Consider the following 22,099-nt stretch of genomic DNA (forward strand, 5'->3'; position numbering starts at 1 on the left):
TCTGTACATGACATGACAATTAACAATGTTCACACAAAGAAGGATAGCAACAACATAAATAGCCCTGCTTGCTAACACAAAGCAGGTGCGCGGAATAGCGCTCAAAGGAAGACCTGAAACTGCTACAGGAAAACACCAACAAAACAGGAAGAGCCACCAAAATAACAGCGCAAGACAAGAACTAAAGCACTACACTGGAAAACACCAACAAACTCAAAATAAGGCACGACGACCTGGTGGAGTTACATTTTTTAACATTTTCTGCTGGTGGTGTGCCTCCGGATTTTTTAATGAAAGAAATGTGCCTTGCCTCAAAAAAGGTTGAAAAACACTGTCCTAGGAAAGGCATATCTTAACAGTAGCTCCTAATGTTACAGTTGTGTGTGTGTGTGTTCATATGGCTTTCCATGTTCTTGCCTCATTCCTGCACACGCGAGCACCCCCACACCATCCTTCCTGCACACTGCCTGTTGCTAGGCTCGAGGCAGCACCACCGTCGCCGTAGCAACCAATCGCAATCCCGCAGGAAGCTCCCAGGCCAATGGAAGTGTGAGGGATGCTGAGAGAGGGGGGGGCTTCTGATGCTCAGCATGGTGATGTGTCCAGCATCCATGTCGCTACCTTGCCTCTTTCAACATTGTTGCTTGGTCTTTGTCATTTTTAAAGTTTGCTGAAATAAAAATGTCGGCAGAGGAGTTGACATAGGTGTGAGGTCATGAAAGAACAGGTAAATGCAGTGCTAACAGACGTGAATAGATCCATCCATCCATCCATTTTCTACCGCTTATTCCCTTCAGGGCGGAAGGCGGGGTACACCCTGGACAAGTCGCCACCTCATCTAGGTATGCTAATTGGACAGGAAGTGCGCATGTCGGAAGAAAATGACAGAAACATGTCAAGCTCTGCTTTTTATTGTTTACACACAACTTGGAAACTTTCCATTTCTTCTTTTGTCTTTTGGACGCGGAGCGAGCGTCGCTGGGATGCAAACACGGTCGCCATGGAAACACAAATCATCATCATCATCATCAGCATCTTTTTTGGGGGGCAGGGTGTGGGTGGGGGGACAAAAGGACACGACCAGCACGGACATGCAAGGCGGTGGCGTGATGAAGATACGCTGGTGCACGTACATGTCGTCGTGCACGAGCAGGAGTAGTCCCCAAGTTTGGACACACCTTCATTCGCAAAGTGAGACAAAGCGTCTCAAAACTTTTGACTGGGGGTGGTGCTCATGATGAATGTGTTGCATCAGGATGGTTGTCATAGAAACGGCCAGGGACGATAAAAGGATAACATGCTCGTTTGATATCAACTTCTCTCACCTCTTAAGAAGTTTTAATAATAATTTATTCAAGAAGTTCTGCTTGAGTTTATAAGAGATGCAAATTTGATTGATGAACTTCTTGTTTGTGGACCAGAACCAGCGCACTGATCTTGTTATCAGCTGATATTGGGGGTTGGGGGGACCTCGGAGGGTGCGTGGCTAAGGTGTGATGTCATGTGATGGTGATGATGCTGGTGTCAAAAATCCTCAAAAGTAGAACATAAACAACAACAACAACAAGAATAATAGTAGTCTACTGTGAGGGTGGGTGGTGGGGGGATGCTCCGGGGTGGTCTTAATTATTATTGGTTGTTATTGTCCAAAGTGGGCGGGGCCTTGTGGTTGTGGTGTGATCAGCTGTCCATTAATCTTGAGCTGCTACACTTTGATCCTTGCTGGGCGCCTCTGTGGCGTTGCCCTCTTTAGGCGCAGCTTCTGGGCCCGCCGTTGAACTTGGAGTCTCCTTGGCGTCCGAGGCTTTGGGGTCTGGGGACGCGGAGGGGTCCGCATTGGCTTTGGGTGCCGCCTCGACTTTGGGGGTCGCCTCGACTTTGGGGGCCTCAGTCTTTTTGGCATTGGCCTCATCTTTGCCGCCGTCCTTAGCGGTGGAGGGCGGCTCCTTTGGGACAACCGGGGTCTCTTCTGCCTTGGCGGGCTCGACACTCTTGGCGCCATCCGTTTTGGGCTCAGCGTTGGCGACGGGTTTCTCCGGCTCCTTGGTGGCGTTCTTCTCCTCTTCCTTGGCCGGCGCCTCCTTGGCCGCCGTGTCGTTGGTCGCCTCCTTGGTATCGGCGGGGGTGGCCACCTCGTCTTTGTTGTCTTTTAGCTTCTGGTTGTCCTCGGGACCCGCCCCCTCTGCATTGGCGTCTTTGGTCTTGTCATCGTTGACGTTGTAGCCCTTCTTCTTCTTGCTCAGTTTGCCTCCCATGGCGACTGTGGCGTCTGCACACAAAACAAACAACGTGTTGCTAGCAGACAAACTGGAGATGTTGCATTACTAAACAAACTCTCACTCGCACTGTAAGAGAAGATTAGAAGATGAGGGCTGTGCGGTTGGTACAAGTCGGGCCGCCGTTCCTGCCGCACCGTCACAAGGCGCCACACAATGGCCGCCTCTGTGCGTGTTAGTGTGTGTCACCGTCTGAGTGGTTACAACACAAAGACAACAAGTTGTCATCTAGCAGTGCAGCCATCTCATTGTGTATTTCACTCGCTCAACCTGTGTTCTTGTGTGTTAAAGTCATACTAATGTCAGACGATTTACACGGGGACATCAAGCCCCGCCCACATTGGCGCTGAATGCCGCACAGGTGGTCCAACAGGAAGGACTCAGTGGGATTCTGGGATGAGATCCAACAAACAAAAGTTGGCATCAGATGAGAAAAGGAGGAGGCTTCGTGAAAAAAGCGTCACTTCCTCATTGGCTAGCACTGCTCGAATAACTCCACCGGTGGGGACTTGTGGGCGCGAGTTCGAGCCCAGCGTGGGCAGAGCCGGACTACAGGGTCGGCGCATGAATGCGTGATAAATGTCCCTTAATTCTTCGACACAGGAAGTCACATGACTCAACGCCAACAAACTCGACAATAACATCGTGTCCGTGTTGTCAAAACGGCGTGATTAATAGCGGCGGCCATTTTGATTTAAGCAGCCAGCAGATGACAAAGACAACATGGTGGACCTTTTTCTTCCATTACTGCTGGCTGTAGTTTCAAAAGGCCTGACAGTTATCGTCTCCTCCTTCACAGCTTCTTACAATAATCAAACACACGCCGCTGCTAGCATGACATGTTTGAAGCGCTGTCAAGATGAGCTTTTCTAATGGAATCTCCTCTTCATCACACACACGTATAGTAAGAGTAAAATTACCAAGCAAACATCTGTGATAAAATGATGCTGATTTTAGCTAAACAATCACCCAATGTTAGTCCAGCTATTTAATAATAATCAAATAATAATGTGACATCAAATACTTCTTCATTCATCCACCCAGTTTCTTCTGCTTTACCAGGTCCAGGGGGCAGCAGTCTGAGTAGGAAACCAGACTTTCTGGTGTTTGGCTACTTCTTACAGTTCTACCAGGGAACACAGAGGTGACATGACCCTTTGAGCGTGTCTTAGGTCTACCCCGGACATGTCCAGAACACTTCTGCAGGGGGGAACCCAAGAGACATCAGGACTAGATGGCCGAGGCACCTCAACTGGTTCCTCTCCATGCGAAGGAGCAAAGGTTCTACTCTGAGATCTTTACCCTATCTCTTAAGGGTGTTCACTAGGGGTGTACCGGTACGTGTTTTGTATCGAACCGTTTCGGTACGGTGGTTTCGGTTCGGTTTGGAGGTGTACCGAACGAGTTTCTAAGCTAAAGTCTTAACAAGCTGCTTTGCTTCTTCTGCCTTTGTCTCAGCACCCAGCATTGTCCCACCCACACAACCATCTGATTGGTTACACAAAAAGCGGTAACAGCCAATCAGCAGTGCGTATTCAGAGCGGTAACAGCCAATCAGCAGTGCGTATTCAGAGCGGTAACAGCCAATCAGCAGTGTGTATTCAGCGCGCATGTAGTCAGCGCTTTAGCGTCTAGCAGATAGGTGTTTAGCAGGTGAGCATCAGGCAGCGTACTCTTCCCAAATGATAATAAACACCTTCCAGTCAACTACCGTATTTTTCGGAGTATAAGTCGCACCGGAGTATAAGTCGCACCTGCCGAAAATGCATAATAAAGAAGGAAAAAAACATATATAAGTCGCACTGGAGCCCGGCCAAACTATGAAAAAAACTGCGACTTATAGTCCGAAAAATACGGTACTAGTGACATCACTATGAGCCCGTTGACCTTCTAGAAACTTAGACTGCAGCTCAGCTCGCTCGCAGTCTTGGCTTGAGGTGAAGGCTAATTAGCTTTTAGCGTAATGTTAGCTCATTTTGCGGTGTGTGTGTGTGTGTGTGTGTGTGTGTGTGTGTGTGTGTGTGTGTGTGTGTGTGTGTGTGGTCTCTCCTATTGCTGTTGTACTATTTTTTCAACTATAGTTACATTAATCATTAGTAATGTAGCAGCCTAGTTTTGAATGGCAGGGTCCCTGCTATCACATGTTGATAAAAATATAACATTTACATAATAAAAATCAACTACAGGCTTCCCAAATGCTGTAATAACTTAAGCATGATGAGTTGACTTGAAACTGTTTAATGTTGCACTTTTTATATGTGGAAGTTTTGTCATTGTATTTAATCTGAGCAACAATTTGAGGCAGTTTAGTGTTGATTAACGTGGGAAGAATTATTATAGTGTTCCCAATGTTAAAAGAATAAAGCCATTGTTTACAAATTTGGTAAATAAATAACCCAAAAATGTATATTTTGTTGTTTTCTTACTGTACCGAAAATGAACCGAACCGTGATCTCTGAACCGGGGTACATACCAAATTTTTGTGTACCGTTACACTCCTAGTGTTCACACATCGCCGGTTTAAATTGCCGTTTCAGAGCGGTTCTCAAACCGCCGTGAACTGCGTCCCAACGATGGCGGAAAGTCTTTTTCAACACGTTTTGAACACAGCGCCAATGCGGATTGGCGCGGTAGTACCACGAATATCCCCAAAAGGCAGCGGGGTCTTCCACCGTCCACATCAACCACAGTTCCACCGTGTGAGACCGGGATGCCTCCATGTTTAATTTTTCCGCCTCCATGTAGATACCATGTTCACCATTTCAAACCACCAAGAAAAATTAAACGTATTACATTTTTCCCCGCAGTTCTCAAAATCAATGGCGGATGAATGATGGATGACCAGGTATGGTGTCAACACGCTTTTTGGCGGAATTGCCGAACCGCCATTCAAACCTGCAATGTGTGAACACCATTTTCGGGTGAATCCATTTTCGGAAACTGATTTTGGCTGCTTGTATTCGCCATCTTGCTCTTTCTGTTACTACCCAAAGCTTGTGACTAAAAGTGAAGATATAGACGTAGATCGACTGCTAAATTGAGAGCTTTGCCATCTGGCTCAGTTCGGGTTTCACGTTGACTGTGTAGTACAGCGGCCCCATCACTGTAGACCAGACCTGGGCAAATTAAGGCCCGGGGGCCACATGCGGCCCGTTAAGATTTTCAATCTGTCTGCCGGACATTCCCAAATAATCTTTTTAGATCTTTAAGATCAAAACTGTAGCTGCCATTATGATGTGCAGTGATGTTTTTAAATGACCGTAAGTCTTAAACTACACAAAGTATTTCAATGGTTGGAATCTGCGCTTTTGTATGATATACTAGTTACTATGGTCATCTAAGTCACAGCAGCACAGACGAGGCACCAAGCAGTGTGGGTGGGGAGCGTTTCCACAGAGTGTTTCCAGAGCGGCCAGCCTGAAATGCGGGTGTCAGGGACAGACGCGGAAGGAGATTTTTACAACGAAGTTCTAAAGCTTAGTGATATATCAGATTGCGTTCATATTTCGTTGTGTTTGTTGCGTTTCGCTTGGATGTAAAATATGTCAATCGAGAGGGGGGGTGACGTTCATATGTTGTCAATATTCAGTGTTTTATCTGTGGTAGTTAATATTGTAAATCCCACATTCTTTATTTTCATATACAGTCTGGGTGTCTCATTCAGTAAAAACAAAAGGAAAATTCCATTCCGTTTTTTAAGGCGATCTGTGATAACATTTTTAGCATTCAATCAGACATTATTTTGAGGTTTCATATTAGTGTTCCTAAAAATCCGATATACCGGCCCGCAGACACATTTTTTTATCTAACTTTTGTCCCCAAGATACTTTTTTCCTCTACATTTGGCCCCCCCCCCGAGTATATGCCTTGCCTCACCACAAGACGACAAGATAATCCACCTGAAGAAGACCTAACTCCCAACCCATAACTTTTTTCACATTCAACTTTTCACATTTAGAAGTGCTGAGTCTCAGCCCAGAGGTTTCACACTCAACTGTGAACCACACAAGTAAAGGCAGAAGATCAGGACCACATCATCAACAAATAGCAAAGATGAGACTCTCGGGCCTCAAAGAGGACACCCTCAGGTGCACCTAAAAATGATATCAATGAAGATATGAACCGATGACCATAAACAGGCTGGACTTGCTGCTACAGCAATGTGAACCATACTCCTTTGCACGTAATCTAGTGTATAGAAAAGCGCTATATCAATTTAATTAATTATTATTATTTCAATGTTGATACTTGTTGTGGTGAAGGAGCTGAGCCGGAAGGCAAAACTCTCAATTTACCGGTCGATCTACGTTCCCATCCTCACCTATGGTCATGAGCTTTGGGTTATGACCGAAAGGACAAGATCACGGGTAGAAGCGGCCGAAATGAGTTTCCTCCGCCGGGTGGCGGGGCTCTCCCTTAGAGATAGGGTGAGAAGCTCTGCCATCCGGGAGGAGCTCAAAGTAAAGCCGCTGCTCCTCCACATCGAGAGGAGCCAGATGAGGTGGTTCGGGCATCTGGTCAGGATGCCACCCGAACGCCTCCCTAGGGAGGTGTTTAGGGCACGTCCGACCGGTAGGAGGCCGCGAGGAAGACCCAGGACACGTTGGGAAGACTATGTCTCCCGGCTGGCCTGGGAACGCCTCGGGGTCCCACAGGAAGAGCTGGACGAAGTGGCTGGGGAGAGGGAAGTCTGGGCTTCCCTGCTTAGGCTGCTGCCCCCGCGACCCGACCTCGGATAAGCGGAAGAAGATGGATGGATGGATGGATGTTGATACTTCAAATGTTCAAGATCATTGAAAATTTTAATTTTTGATCACAGTTCTAACCAGACAAAAACACATGACTGAGTAACAATATCAATTATATATTTAAATGATTTCCTAACATTGGCTCTAATTTAAATCATTTGGTTTTTGCCCTTAAAGCCCTCCCATTTCAAGGGATTTATTTCATGAGTTTGTAAACAATAACAAATACGACAAAATGTTTTGTTAAAAAAAGTATAAATCTAATCACTGTAGCATCGACCATATACTGATACAATACTTGGTATCGTTACTGTCAATATTTGTATCGATCCACCCACCTCTGTTTCAAAACGGTTAGCATACGTACAGTGCATCCTCCTACGGGGGGTAGTGTAGCATGTTTAGCTATTCCTTGTCCTTCAGTGATAAGAATACTTGTAAGGAACAGTTTAGTTTCCGCCATGGAGGCAAGGATTGCTAACTTAGAAGTGGCTTTGCGCTGCGCAAAAACATTACACGCTAGCGAAAATGCTACAGTGCGCTGAGGACGCCTTTGTACGTCTGCCGCTGTGAAATTTGCGGGACACAGCTAGAATGTGTCATAAACATGCAATATCATGATATGACAATAACGTTAAAAGCTCTGTCGTCGGCCAAATTCATATAGTTTGTCAAACTCAAGGCCCGGGGGCCAGATGTGGCCGGCCACATTTTATTTGGCCTTCGAAAGCCTGGAAATAATATATATCAATAAAGTACTGTAACTTTTCATACTAAATGTATTCTTTATTTCTATTTTTGGAGAAAAAAATATATGTACTCCATGTAGTCGCAAATTATGTTAACTTAAATTGTCTAATTATGCAAAAATATATTATCAAACATTAAAACCATTTTTTAAATAGAAAATACTAATAATAATGATTTAAAGCAAGTTATCCATCAAATTGTGCGATGTAAAAGTAGCAATAGATTTCATGGTGAAATTGTGAAATTTACTGTGGTTTTTACAGCATTCTTCTCTAAATGAAAAAAACTGTACTTTTTTTACTATAATAAACTGTGGTGCCTTTTTGGCATTTACAGAAATACGCCCAATAATCTACAGTTGTTGATTTGCGGTAAAAAAACAAACAAACAAAAAACTGTCAGCTTAGGTGCCAAAATGTTACTGTAAAATTGTGTTTTTTTTATTTACAGTAAAAAAAAACATTTAACAATAAAAACAGCAGTACTTTTTTTTTCATTTACAGTAATTTACACTAAATTTTGAGGTGAAATTATTGCAACTTACCATATTTTCTACATTCAAGTTTGAAAAAAATCTAATTAAATGCATTAAAAAATTGTGTAATAATAGTATTCACTGTTAGATGTGGCCCTCTGGGGCCATACATAACTGCGCAGTAGCCCTCAGTGAAAACAACTTTGACACCTCTGATTTATATTGTATGTATCGTGCAACCCTAGTGTGTGGTGAATTGTGTTATTATCAGCGCACACCACATAAAGAACCATCAAACTGTTGGAAACGCCTGATTTTTTTTCCTTCATCTGTAGGGTCTCTAACAGATAAAAATATTTTCAGATTTGGAAAATGTGTATGTGTGTTTCCCACTTAGGTCCCAGTTCAATAAAAAAAAACGAGTTGCGGGCCACAAATGGCCACTCGTCCGAACTTTGGACACCTATGTTGTCAGATTGTATAATCAGTAAATAATAAAAGAAAACGAGCAGCTTTGTTCCAAACAGACGCTGACATTGTTAGCAGTTGTGTTGACAGCTGTGTTTGTGTGCGACGCTTAGCTTTGTTCGCCGCCTTTAAGCACACATGGACAACAATAGTGCAGGAGAACAGATGCTCAGCCTAACATGCCAAAAACATGATGTCACACGGGAGGAGCCAAATATGATGAAAATGACCAAAAATTAAAAGTCACTCACATTAGCTGACCTTTTGTCGTAAATGTGGAGACATTTTGGAGCAAAACAAGCTTCAAATGAGGATTGGGCTAAGTCTAATTCCTGATTCAAGCATGACATCACCACATTCAGATGAGATAATCATGTGACATTGTTGCGCCATATATCAATCAGCCTACAGGGCGGCGCTGGGGGGGCCTAACCATGACTGCAACAACATTTTAGGTGCTAAATGTTGATTAAAATGACTTTCCAATCAGCTGACATGATAAACAAGTTAGTTATTTTATTCGTCATTCATCCAACATCTACTTCCTGTTTGGTGACATCGTTTGCTTACAGAATAGAGTAATTAACATTAGCACATTTGGCCCCAGTCAGGCCTAAATTGATACGTCAGCTCCCATTTCCACACAAGTCCTCTACAGCAGTGTTTCTCAACCATTGGCTTGCGGCCCATTGTTGGGCCGCAAGCGCCCGCCAAAAAATATCTGTTTCCCAGCTTGCATCGGGACTCAATTGTAATACACTTTTCCACCACTTGTGGCAGTAATGACAATATCAAACAGAAAAGATCTGGAGCTAAATTAATAGAGAGGTTTCTTAAGTGCAAAAATTATGACTAAAGTGGAAAAAAAATACAGCCTTTACACTTCAGTGTAAAGGCTGTATTTTTTTTCCACTTTAAATTTTATTGACAGTTTATTAATGAAATATATATATTATTATTTGATTGATTGATTGAAACTTTTATTAGTAGATTGCACAGTACAGTACATATTCCGTACAATTGACCACTAAATGGTAACACCCGAATAAGTTTTTCAACTTGTTTAAGTCGGGGTCCACGTTAATCAATTCATGGTAAAATTTACAATTGATTTGCTTAGAATGTATTTATTTTAGCACTGTGTAATTGTATGTACATTTATTTTTCATCAGTTTTTATGAGTCCCTTCTTATGCAGTATCTTTGATTAGTATTTATTTTTGTAATCAGCCTGACATCCATCCATCCATCCATCCATCCATCCATTTTCTACCGCTCATTCCCTTCAGGGTCGCGGGGGGGCGCTGGAGCCTGACATAATCCTTAAAAATAATAATCTTTGTGATTCACACGTTTTATCCCGTTGCACTGTAAGTAGGTTAGGAGTAATTATTGAATATGAGTAGAATCGGGAGTGAGATTACTAACTCAGTTTTAATACAATCGAGTGGGTCCCTCTGTAGTGGAAATGTTGGGCCCCCAGGTCAAAAAGGTTAAAGGGGAACATTATCACAATTTCAGAATTGTTAAAACCATTAAAAATCAGTTCCCAGTGGCTTATTATATTTTTCGAAGTTTTTTTCAAAATTTTACCCATCACGCAATATCCCTAAAAAAAGCTTCAAAGTGCCTGATTTTAACCACCCGTCCATTTTCCTGTGACGTCACATAGTGAAGCAAACACAAACAAACATGGCGGAAAGAACAGCAAGCTATAGCGACATTAGCTCGGATTCAGACTCGGATTTCAGCGGCTTAAGCGATTCAACAGATTACGAATGTATTGAAACGGATGGTTGTAGTGTGGAGGCAGGTAGCGAAAATGAAATTGAAGAAGAAACTGAAGCTATTGAGCCATATCGCTTTAAACCATATGCAAGCGAAACCGACAAAAACGACACGACAGCCAGCGACACGGGAGAAAGCGAGGACGAATTCGGCGATCGCCTTCTACATCCAGCCACCGGAGCATCTTTGCCACTGTTCCACCGCATCAGTCTGAAACGCGAGGGCTGGAAGCCAGACGTGGAGATGGGTCGGCAGAGCTCCATCCATCCATTTTCAATCGCTTGTCCCCCTCGGGGTGCTGGAGCCTATCCCAGCTGTATTCGGGCAGAAGGCGGGGTTCACCCTGGACAAGTCGCCACCTCATCGCAGGGCCAACACAGATAGACAACATTCTCACTCACTAGGGCCAATTTAGTGTTGCCAATCAACCTATCCCCAGGTGCATGTCTTTGGAGGTGGGAGGAAGCCGGAGTACCCGGAGGGAACCCATGCAGACACGGGGAGAACATGCAAACTCCACACAGAAAGACCCCGAGCCCAGGGATTGAACCCAGGACCTTCTTATCGTGAGGCACACACACTAGCCCCTGTACCTCCGTGCTGCCCGGGTCAACAGAGCTGAACTCCAAATACCCCCTACTCCAAAAAAAGCAGAGGAAGGGCACAGTGACACACTTCCTGCAGCAGAGCAGCGCCGACCCACCGACGACCTCAAAAACTTTACTTGTGTGAACACGACAAAGTTACAGAATGAATCATCACGTTACCTTTTGTGTTCTATTGGATCCTTCCTGAACTTTTATTCAACTCACTCTTTTTTTTTTTTATCTATAAAACATTTGCTGCCTTACTTAGACCAGCTTCCTGCCTTCAATAAATACTTGACTACTAGTAGGAGTTAGGGCGCCACCTGTTGCGGCGGCATGCACATGAGAGCCTGTCAGGCCAGGTCAAGATGGCCGCCGCACAAGCTTGTTAATAGGTGGACCTCCAGTATGTTTGTGCTGGAACATTCCGCCAGTTAATGATTGACTGGATGAACACTGAGAAGGTAAACAATGTTTCATAGCTGATCTTATCTTCTGAAGTTTCATTCTTCCTTTTTTTTTTTTTTTTGCTAAATCTTTCACGTTTGAGTGTCACCATGTCCACAAAGACGCAACAGATGGCGCTCACAGCGAGTGGCCGCTGTTTCACTGACCATGCATGGTGGCAGATAAACAAAGAGGCTCCATTTTATTTTTTATATTAATATTCAATGAAATATTTTTATAAGTATTGTTTTGAATGCTATTTTTCTGCATGTTTCCTCAGTTGGAGCATGAACAGGTCTAACACTGCTGGGGGAAACGAATCGGTTTACCACAAAGAGCACTAACATAATTAGAGATGTCCGATAATGGCTTTTCTGCCGATATCCGATATTCCGATATTGTCCAACTCTTAATTGACTTCACTATAAAAGTGGGTGACATTGTTATCACCAGGAAAGATGAGGTCACCTACCTAGGTTCCATTCTAGAGGCTAATCTTTCCTGTGATAAAATGGCAACCAAGTTAATCAAAAAGGTCAACCAACGAACGAGATTTCTCTATAGAATCTCCTCTCTGGTCAACAAAAGCACCATGAAGATTCTGGCGGGAACTCTCGTTCAACCCTTTTTCGATTACGCATGCACCTCCTGGTACCCTAGCACCTTCAAAACCCTCAAATCTAAACTCCAAACCTCCCAGAACAAGCTTGTCAGATTACTTCTAGACCTCCACCCCAGATCACACCTCACTCCTACCCACTTCTCCAAAGTGGGCTGGCTCAGGGTGGAGGACAGAGTAAAACAACTTGCACTGAGCCTAGTCTATAAAATCCGCTACACCTCCCTGATACCGAAGTACATGTCAAACTACTTCCTTAACGTAAATGACCGCCATAACCACAACACCAGGGGGAGCTCCACTAACCACGTTAAACCCAGATTCCGAACTAACAAAGGTCTTAACTCATTCTCTTTCTATGCCACATCAATGTGGAATGCACTCCCAACAGGTATAAAAGAAAGTGCATCTCTATTCTCCTTCAAAACCGCAATAACCGGATTGTTAATAATCAAATGTAAACAATCAAATGCAGATACTTTTTCTTATGCCTTCTGATCTTTCTCTTTCTCTCTCTCTCTCTCTCTCTCTCTCTCTCCCTCTCTCCCCCCCCCCACTACTTGCTGTCCATATCCTACCAAGTCAGACCTACACTGTTCCAATATCCATTTCTCTGTTCTCAATTGTTGAAGACTGATGATAACAACCAAACCTAACCTAGGTTGAGGTGGGCGGGGTTGGGGGGAGTTATGGGGTAGCTGGGGGTGTATATTGTAGCGTCCCGGGAGAGTTAGTGCTGCAAGGTGTTCTGGGTATTTGTTCTGTTGTGTTACGGTGCGGATGTTCTCTTGAAATGTGTTTGTCATTCTTGTTTGGTGTGGGTTCACAGTGTGGCGCATATTTGTAACAGTGTTAAAGTTGTTTATACGGCCACCCTCAGTGTGACCTGTATGGCTTTTGACCAAGTATGCAGTGCATTCACTTGTGTGTGTGTGTGTGTGTGTGTGTGTGTGTGTGAAAAGCCGTAGATATTATGTGATTGGGTCGGCACGCAAAGGAAGTGCCTTTAAGGTTTATTGGCGCTCTGTTCTTCTCCCTACGTCCGTTCACACAGCGGCGTTTTAAAAAGTCATACATTTTACTTTTTGAAACCGATACCGATAATTTTGAAACCGATAATTTCCGATATTACATTTTAAAGTATTTATCGGCCGATAATATCGGCAGTCCGATATTATCGGACATCCCTAATTTTTTATGTAGCATGAGATAGGCTCCAGCGCCCCCCGCGACCCCGAAGGGAATAAGCGGTAGAAAATGGATGGATGGATATTAATATTCAATGAAATATTTTTATAAATATTGTTTTGAATGCTATTTTTCTGCATGTTGCCTCAGTTGGAGCATGAACAGGTCTAACCACTGCTGGGGGGAAACGAATCGGTTTACCACAAAGAGCACTAAAATAATTGAATATCATATTCATCAAACAGAAACGTCAACACACAGAATTACTCAGCTGAGTGTTTACCAAAGACTTATCATAAAGTCTTCAACACATTCTTCCTTCAGCTAGCATGGGATCACTGAAATGACTTCCTGTCCAAGCTATCTACTTCCTGTTTGACGTCTTCTACAAGCTCGAAATGTTGTCATTTGTAAGTAACCACAGTCCATTACTCTACTAGTGTGTGAAACAACATTCACAAGAGTATCAATGGAATAGTTTACAACTGTAGCACCTAAGAAGCTGCTCTGTTAAACAATGCTAATGTTAGCTACAGTTTGGTTTAGCTAGCATGTGTCTTTTGGGGTGTGTTTACAGTCCAGTCGTCTGGTACTCTATTTTGGACCAAAAAAAAAGTAAAATACTAAGTTGGTGTGCATTTGGGTGCGGTTCGATTAGCATTAACACTAAATAATGTTCAGTTAATTGTACATAAAGTCGCATTCGCTCTTTTGGTCCATCGGTGCGGTTACAGTTCCCACTTACTTCATTTAGGAAGACTAGACTCTGCTTTCAGAAAGCCCTAGACCCATCTTTATGGGGGTTATTCCAGGTAAGAGATTCAATGTAGTCTGAGTTTGAACCTGAAGTCTGAGTTGATTTATTCTAAGATGGAAAACTGTGAGTGTTCGGTTCCACAACAGTTGATCTGAATTAGCTCAAGCAACCCTTAGTTATGATCGAGATACACTTTTGCAAATAATTTTGCCACAATAATGCTTCCATACTTAGTATGTCGACTCGGAGTTACAAACGCAGTTAAAAAAAAATACTTGATCAATGGAACGCTGGTTTTACAGTTCACTAGGACAGAAAAAAGGCTGTCTTTCTTTATAGAGCTGGAACTGAAAGTCTTACTGTGTGTTTATAGTCAGCATGAACACTGTAAAAAAAAAAAATCTCAATTTAATTAAGGCGTAATCCCACTGGTGGAAAATGCAAATGGAGGCATCTGAAATATATATATCTGTAATTTGTTTTAAATTATGTTTGACATGTAGTTAATGTAAATGCAAAGTAAATACCTTTGAGTGGCTATATTTTTTTTATAATCAGGCACTTTCTGTTAATTAAACAATTTGCTTATCATAAATATTATGCACTTAAATATGAGATATATTTCTTGTAAATGATATATATACATATATATTGGTAATATTGTGTGTATATATATATATATATATATATATATATGTGTGTATATGTATATATACATACATGTGTGTATATGTATATATATATATACACACATATATAGATATATATGTATACATAAATGTATACATATATACACATACATATATATATACACACACATTATATATATATATATAATATACATATATATATATATGTATACATATATATTTGTGTGTATATATATATATATATATATATATATATATATATATATATATATATATACACACACAGATACATATGTATACGTATATATGTGTATATGTATACATATGTATATACCTGTATATGTATACATATATATGTGTATATGTATACATATGTATATATATGTATACATATATATATATATGCATACCTATATATGTATATATATATGTGTGTGTGTGTGTATACATACACATATACATGTGTGTATGTAACCCGCCCCCCCTATGTAACCCCCCATTGCATTCGGTCTCCCCTAGAGGTTTCTCATGGTCATTCACATCGACGTCCCACTGGGGTGAGTTTTTCCTTGCCCTTATGTGGGCTCTGTACCGAGGATGTCGTTGTGGCTTGTGCAGCCCGTTGAGACACTTGTGATTTAGGGCTATATAAATAAACATTGATTGATTGATATTATGTATGTGTATATATATTATGTATAAATGTATGTGTACATACACACAACTATATATTATTTATTCTCACCAATATATGTGTGAGTGTATACATACACATATGCATGTGTGTATGTATATCATATGTATATTTATGTATATATGTATGTGTACATACACACAACTATATATTATTTATTTATTTTCACCAAGTACAACCATACTGACCAACATTAAAATACAGTAGCATAGTAGGCCTAAATGTTCATTAAAAACCAGGCAGAGGTTTTATTTCACAGGTAAGTTTTATATATGTGGCCACTGTAACATTACACACAGTTTGAACAGTAACACTGTGTTGTAATATTTCATTAAGTGATTATTTGGCGTACCACTAAATAGAGTCTGCGTACCACTAGTGGTATCAGTCAGTACCACAGTTTGAGAATCACTGATTTAGAATAATCCATCCATCCATTTACTACCGATTGTCCCTCTTGGGTTAGCGGGGGTGGATGGAGCCTATCGCAACTCTAATCGGGCGGAAGGGCCAACACAGATAGATAGACAACATTTACACACTAAGGCCAATTTAGTGTTGCCATTAAACCTATCCCTTCTTCGTTGCTTAATTTACTATGTTAGATTAATTTCATTAATTGATGTACTATCCTCGTGACAACCAGCGTCCTCCACAGTGGACATTTTTTTAATTAGTTTCGATGACGATGTGATTCTCAACAGGATATAGCACCGATTATTTATGTTTGCAATAATGAAACCACACAAAAAAATTTATGTTTATCTTTATTACATGTGTTTTAATCAAAACAAATCCAATGAATGTTAGAAATCTAAAATCGAGGATTTTTTACATAATGATAGAAAAGTGACAGCCGTTCGTTGGTTCCGGACATGACCGCGATAGAATGAATTTTCGCCAACTAGAAGGTATTAATTATAACTCAAATATGTTCATAGCAAGAACATAAAACAGGGGTGTCAAACTAATTTTCATTGAGGGCCACATCGCAGTAATGGCTGCTTTCAGAGGGCCGCATTTTTTTTATATTAATTTAGGTTATGCATGCGGGTAATAACCTGTGATTAATCGAAATGCTTTTGATTATTAGATTTTTTTAAATGTATAACTTGCTCATAAATAAAGTTGACAAGCAGATATTTAAATATTTGTTTTTATCTCACAAAATAGTTTTGCAAAACAGAATATAATAATTGGCATGATCAGATATAAAAGTTTAAAATATGCATTTTTTTTTCTGTCAAAATTGAAAGAACGAATGCATTTAGTAAAAAAATAAAATAAAAAGAAGTATTTTATTGAAACCCATTTTTTCCAGGCTTTCGCGGGCCACATAGAATGATGTGGCGGGGCAGAACTGGCCCTCGGGCCTTGAGTTTGACACCTGTGGCATAAAACAATGATTGCGACCTTCTAAATTCGTTTTGGGTTTTTTCAACATTATGAGAGCCCTCTAGACATAAAATAACATGGTACCTTTACACTCCTATAATGCAATACAGTAATGCTGCCTGAGGCTGGGCCAATCAGTAGCCACGATACTTCAAACAGTACGCTCTGATTGGTTTGGTCTCTTCCAGTAGCCAATACTGTTGTAGTATTGATTTTTATTTCATTTAGCAATTTTTATGCTTGAAAATGCTTTCATTTAGGACCAAAAAAAATTATAGAATATGCTTTAGAAAGAAAAAAAATCTGTGATGTGTGAGAGACTAACCTATTATTGGTTATGGTTATCTCCATAATCTAACCTATATTATTTTTATTTAATTTAGCCATTTTTGTGTTTGAAAATGCGTAATTTAGGACCAAAAAAATTATAGAATATGCTTTAAAAAAAAAAAACTGTGATGTGAGAGAGACCAACCTATTATTGGTTATGGTTATCTCCATAATCTAAGATATATTATTTTTATTTAATTTAGCCTTTTTTGTGTTTGAAAGTGCGTAATTTAGGACCAATTTTTTTTTAAATATGCTTAAAAAAAAATCTGTGATGTGAGAGAGACCAACCTATTATTGGTTAAGGTTATCTCCATAATCTAACCTATGCTATTTTTATTTAATTTAGCCTTTTTTGTGTTTGAAAGTACGTAATTTAGGACCACATTTTTTTTAAATATGCTAAAAAAAAAAATGTGTGATGTGAGAGAGACCAACTTATTATTGGTTAAGGTTATCTCCATATTCTAACCTATGCTATTTTTATTTAATTTAGCCATTTTTGTGTTTGAAAGTGCGTAATTTAGAACCAAACTTTTTTTAAATATGCTTAAAAAAAATCTGTGATGTGCGAGAGACCAACCTATTATTGGTTAAGGTTATCTCCATAATCTAACCTATATTATTCTTATTTAATTTAGCCATTTTTGTGTTTGAAAATGCGTAATTTAGGACCAAAAAAGTTGTAGAATATGCTTGAAAAAAAAATCTGTGATGTGAGAGAGACCAACCTATTATTGGTTATGGTTATCTCTATAATCTAACCTATATTATTTTTATTTAATTTAGCCATTTTTGTGTTTGAAAATGCGTAATTTAGAACCAAAAAAATTATAGACTATGCTTTAAAAAAAAAAAAAAAAATCTGTGATGTGAGAGAGATCAACCTATTATTGGTTTTGGTTATCTCCATAATCTAACTTATCCATCCATCCATCCATTTTCTACCGCTTGTCCTGTATTATTTTTATTTTATTTAACCATTTTGTGTTTGAAAATGCTTAATTTAGGACCAAAAAATTGCTTTAAAAAAAATCGAAAAACCTGTAATGTGGCTAAACTGCAATAATTGAAGCACGATGTGATGAGGGACAAGTGTAGATCTAACTGTGAACTCAAAATCCTCTCCCGACTTAAGTCTTCAGGTATGAATTTATTCTAACATCTGGTTACGAATGAACAAACACATCATGTTGCTTCAGGTTTATAAGGAGGGAGTAGATGTGGGGGAAAAAAACTCTGGGTTTGGTAAAAAAAAACGGTCAGCGAGGTTAGGTTTATAGAATAAGTTACTATGGGACAGTAACATACTGTGGTTTTGACCTACAGTATTTCTCCTTTTTTTTTTTTTTAAACTAAACAAGATTTCTCTCATCTTAGAGTTTACATACGGTACTCACAGTTTTTACTTAACCGCCCAGGTGGTCTTGGTCTGCTTGTTTGGTTCACATTGGTCCAAACAAAATAATTCTAGTATATTTTAACACACCCTTAGTATCATAACTAGAGATGTACGATAATGGCTTTTTTGCCGATATCCGATATTCCGATATTGTCCAACTCTTAATTACCGATTCCGATATCAACCGATACCGATATATACAGTCGTGGAATTAACACATTATTATGCCTAATTTTGTTGTGATGCCCCGCTGGATGCATTAAACAATGTAACAAGGTTTTCCAAAATAAATCAACTCAAGTTATGGAAAAAAATGCCAACATGGCACTGCCATATTTATTATTGAAGTCACAAAGTGCATTATTTTTTTTAACATGCCTCAAAACAGCAGCTTGGAATTTGGGACATGCTCATGAGGTTGAGGTGGGCGGAATTGAGGTGTGTGTGTGGGGGGTAGCGGGGGGGTGTATATTGTAGCGTCCGGGAAGAGTTAGTGCTGCAAGGTGTTCTGGGTATTTGTTCTGTTGTGTTTATGTTGTGTTACGGTGCGGATGTTCTCCAGATATGTGTTTGTCATTCTTGTTTGGTGTGGGTTCACAGTGTGGCGCATATTTGTAACAGTGTTAAAGTTGTTTATACGGCCACCCTCAGTGTGACCTGTATGGCTGTTGACCAAGTATGAATTGCATTCACTTGTGTGTGTGTGTAAAGCCGTAAATATTATGTGACTGGGCCGGCACGCAAAGGAAGTGCCTTTAAGGTTTATTGGCTTTCTGTACTTCTCTCTATGTCTGTGTACACAGCAGCGTTTTAAAAAGTCATACATTTTACTTTTTGAAACAGATACCGATAATTTTTAAACCGATACCGATCATTTCCGATATTACATTTTAAAGCATTTATCGGCCGATATTATCGGCAGTCCGATATCTAATCATAACTTTTTGTGTGAAGTCTTGATGTATGTTAAAGGCAAGGTTATCTGCCTTGTTACAAGTGCGCTAGACAGCACAGCATACTGTAGCATAGCAAAAAGGCCGCCAACCTGCTCAGTGGCCTAGTGGTTAGAGTGTCCGCCCTGAGATCGGTAGGTCGTGAGTTCAAAACTCCGGCCGAATCATACCAAAGACTATAAAAATGGGATCCATTACCTCCCTGCTTGGCACTCAGCATCAAGGGTTGGAATTGGGGGTTAAATCACCAAAAATTATTCCCGGGCACGGCCACCGCTGCTGCTCACTGCTCCTCTCAAGGGTGATGGATCAAATGCAGACAGTAATTTCCCCACACCTAGTGTGTGTGTGACTATCAGTGGTACTTTAACTTTAACTTTTTACTGTAACATTTTGCAAATGTAAAGTTTTTACTGTAAAATCGACAGTCTACTTAAAACAATTGATATAATTAATAATGAAATACAGAGGCAAATTCATACATTATTCGCTGTTACAAGCGGCCCTCTGATGGCAGCCATAACTGCGACGTGGCCCTCAATGAAAACCAGTTTGACATCCCTGCTCTAATGACCAATCCAGAAAACCGTACTGTAGCATTTACCGTATTTTTCGGACTATAAGTCGCAGTTTTTTTTCATAGTTTGAAAACTATGAAAAAGCGACTTATACCTGAGTATAAGTCGCTCCTGATTTATACTCAGGAGCGACTTATGTGTGAAATTATTAACACATTACCGTCAAATATCGAATAATATTATTTAGTTCATTCACGTAAGAGACTAGACGTATAAGATATCATGGGATTTAGCGATTAGGAGTGACAGATTGTTTGGTAAACGTATAGCATGTTCTATATGTTATAGTTATTTGAATGACTCTTACCATAATATGTTACGTTAACATACCAGGCACGTTCTCAGTTGGTTATTTATGCCTCATATAACGTACACTTATTCAGCCTGTTGTTCACTATTCTTTATTTATTTTAAATTGCCTTTCAAATGTCTATTCTTGGTGTTGGGTTTTATCAAATACATTTCCCAAAAAAAATGTGACTTATATATGTTTTTTTCCTTCTTTATTATGCATTTTCGGCCGGAGCGACTTATACTCCGAAAAATACGGTAATGACTAATCACTTTAGTAATCTGCCATGCGTACCTCAATGAATGTAATTATTACTCTATGTATATTTTTGAATAGTAGTAATGACTCAACCTGCTCGTGCACGCACACACACACACTGTGTGATAGTTTATTAAGATGGACGTCTGTGTTGGTCACATGACTCACATGGCTTCAGAGGATGTGCTTGCAGTGGTAACCTTTGACCTGTGGCCACAAGCATGCACAGCCCCCTTCAACCAGCCCCCCAGACCCACATAGTGAGAGCCAATAATGTGACTACAGTGCTGGTGTTGCCATGGTGATCTTACATGGTTGGGGGCGGGGGGCGATGCTGCTAATGCAACCTGTTAAAAGAGCGTCACGTTTTTGAACTGAGACGCTCATAATTGATATTGTATTGAGTGGATTGGAGAAAAGGCTATTATTGATGTGTGTTGATTGATCGGCATTGATTAATCAGCACCAAGACAAACAAGAAGTGTACGTTAAGAGTACATGTGTGCATCTACTGATGACGTTTGCATGCTCCCCACCCACCACTGCCCCCTCCTGCCAGACAAGGTGGCAGCTCTCCCATCCACACCCTGTGCACAGTGCGCATGCGCGCCGCGACAAACAAAGGACGGCCATGGAGGCTAATAAAGTTTGATTGTTGCTCCAACAACCGCACAACATGGACCGCTGTGACGTCACCGTCAGCGGCGACCATGCAGGGGGGCGGGTCCATCACCCCCCCCCCCCCCTCCCTAAAATATAGCAATTAACCCCCCCGCCCCCTCCCTTCCTTTAGACAATAAATGTAATTAGATGAATCATGAGTCTAATTATGACATTTATGACAATGTCCTCAACACTATCGCGTCCATGCGTGTGAAGCGCGGGTACGTCCACGCTGTACACACCCCTTTCGATGCTCGTGCACGCGCCCTCGTCTGGAAAGACGAGAATAAAGAAAAAGCGCAAAAAGGAACGTGCGCGATGTTACTCCTCGTTTCCTCCCCCCTCACGCGCGCCTTTTGTCTGCCGCGTGTGCGTCGGAGACAATTAAAAAAAAATTATATATATATATAGCGAAAAGGGCGCCAAAAGACGTGAAGAAATGAACGGGGTGAAGAGGGCGAGGACAAAAGACCCCGGCGCGCGCGTACGTACCTTGTTCACGGAACTTGTCAGCTGGCTGCTCCTCCGCTGCGTGCACGGCGGCTTGTGCGTGATGCCAGGCGAAACGCGCGATCCAGCGCCTGCGCGACCCCCGGCGCGCGTGCGTGCGGGCGCACAATCGCAACACGGACGCGCTTTTATGTCTGCTCAGTTGAATGACGGAAACGTAACGTCAATCATATCATATTTGTTGTGTTTCGCATCAATAAGTGCACAACGTGTTTACACACACAAACGCATGTATCTTCAGGAACACACGCCATCATAATGATATCAAAATA

General features: G+C 41.1%; 2 protein-coding genes across 6 annotated transcripts in view; one reads left to right on the forward strand and one right to left on the reverse strand.

Moving 5' to 3' along the window:
* myo10 (myosin X) overlaps positions 1-22,099 on the forward strand; it is a 166,105-nt gene that overhangs the window by 6,538 nt on the left and 137,468 nt on the right. Inside the window, exon 1 of one of the 2 annotated variants that reach the window (XM_061979123.2) lies at positions 11,444-11,555. The exons of the other annotated variant lie outside the window; for it this stretch is intronic. The gene's annotated coding sequence lies outside the window, so the exon portion shown is untranslated. Of the gene's footprint in view, positions 1-11,443; positions 11,556-22,099 lie in introns of those variants that run through there. 2 annotated transcript variants of the gene reach the window in all.
* basp1 (brain abundant, membrane attached signal protein 1) lies at positions 896-21,995 on the reverse strand. Of its 4 annotated transcripts, none has more exons than XM_061979129.2 (2): positions 21,810-21,995; positions 896-2,269 (listed from the first exon to the last, which is right to left on the reverse strand). In XM_061979129.2, the coding sequence occupies exon 2, from the start codon at positions 2,253-2,255 to the stop codon at positions 1,692-1,694; it is 564 nt and encodes a 187-aa protein (XP_061835113.1). In that variant the 5' UTR covers positions 2,256-2,269; positions 21,810-21,995; the 3' UTR covers positions 896-1,691. The 4 variants fall into 4 exon arrangements, with proteins under 4 accessions (XP_061835113.1, XP_072771318.1, XP_061835114.1 ...); XM_072915217.1 differs by lacking the exon at positions 21,810-21,995 and adding an exon at positions 11,272-11,420; XM_061979130.1 differs by lacking the exon at positions 21,810-21,995 and adding an exon at positions 2,341-2,468.

Source organism: Nerophis lumbriciformis, linkage group LG19 (genome assembly GCF_033978685.3).
Source record: "Nerophis lumbriciformis linkage group LG19, RoL_Nlum_v2.1, whole genome shotgun sequence".
NCBI lineage: Eukaryota > Metazoa > Chordata > Actinopteri > Syngnathiformes > Syngnathidae > Nerophis > Nerophis lumbriciformis.

Coding starts and splice junctions, on each gene's coding strand:
- basp1 (XM_061979129.2), bottom strand. CDS start 2,255: ATGGGAGGCAAACTGAGCAAGAAGAAGAAGGGCTACAACGTCAACGAT.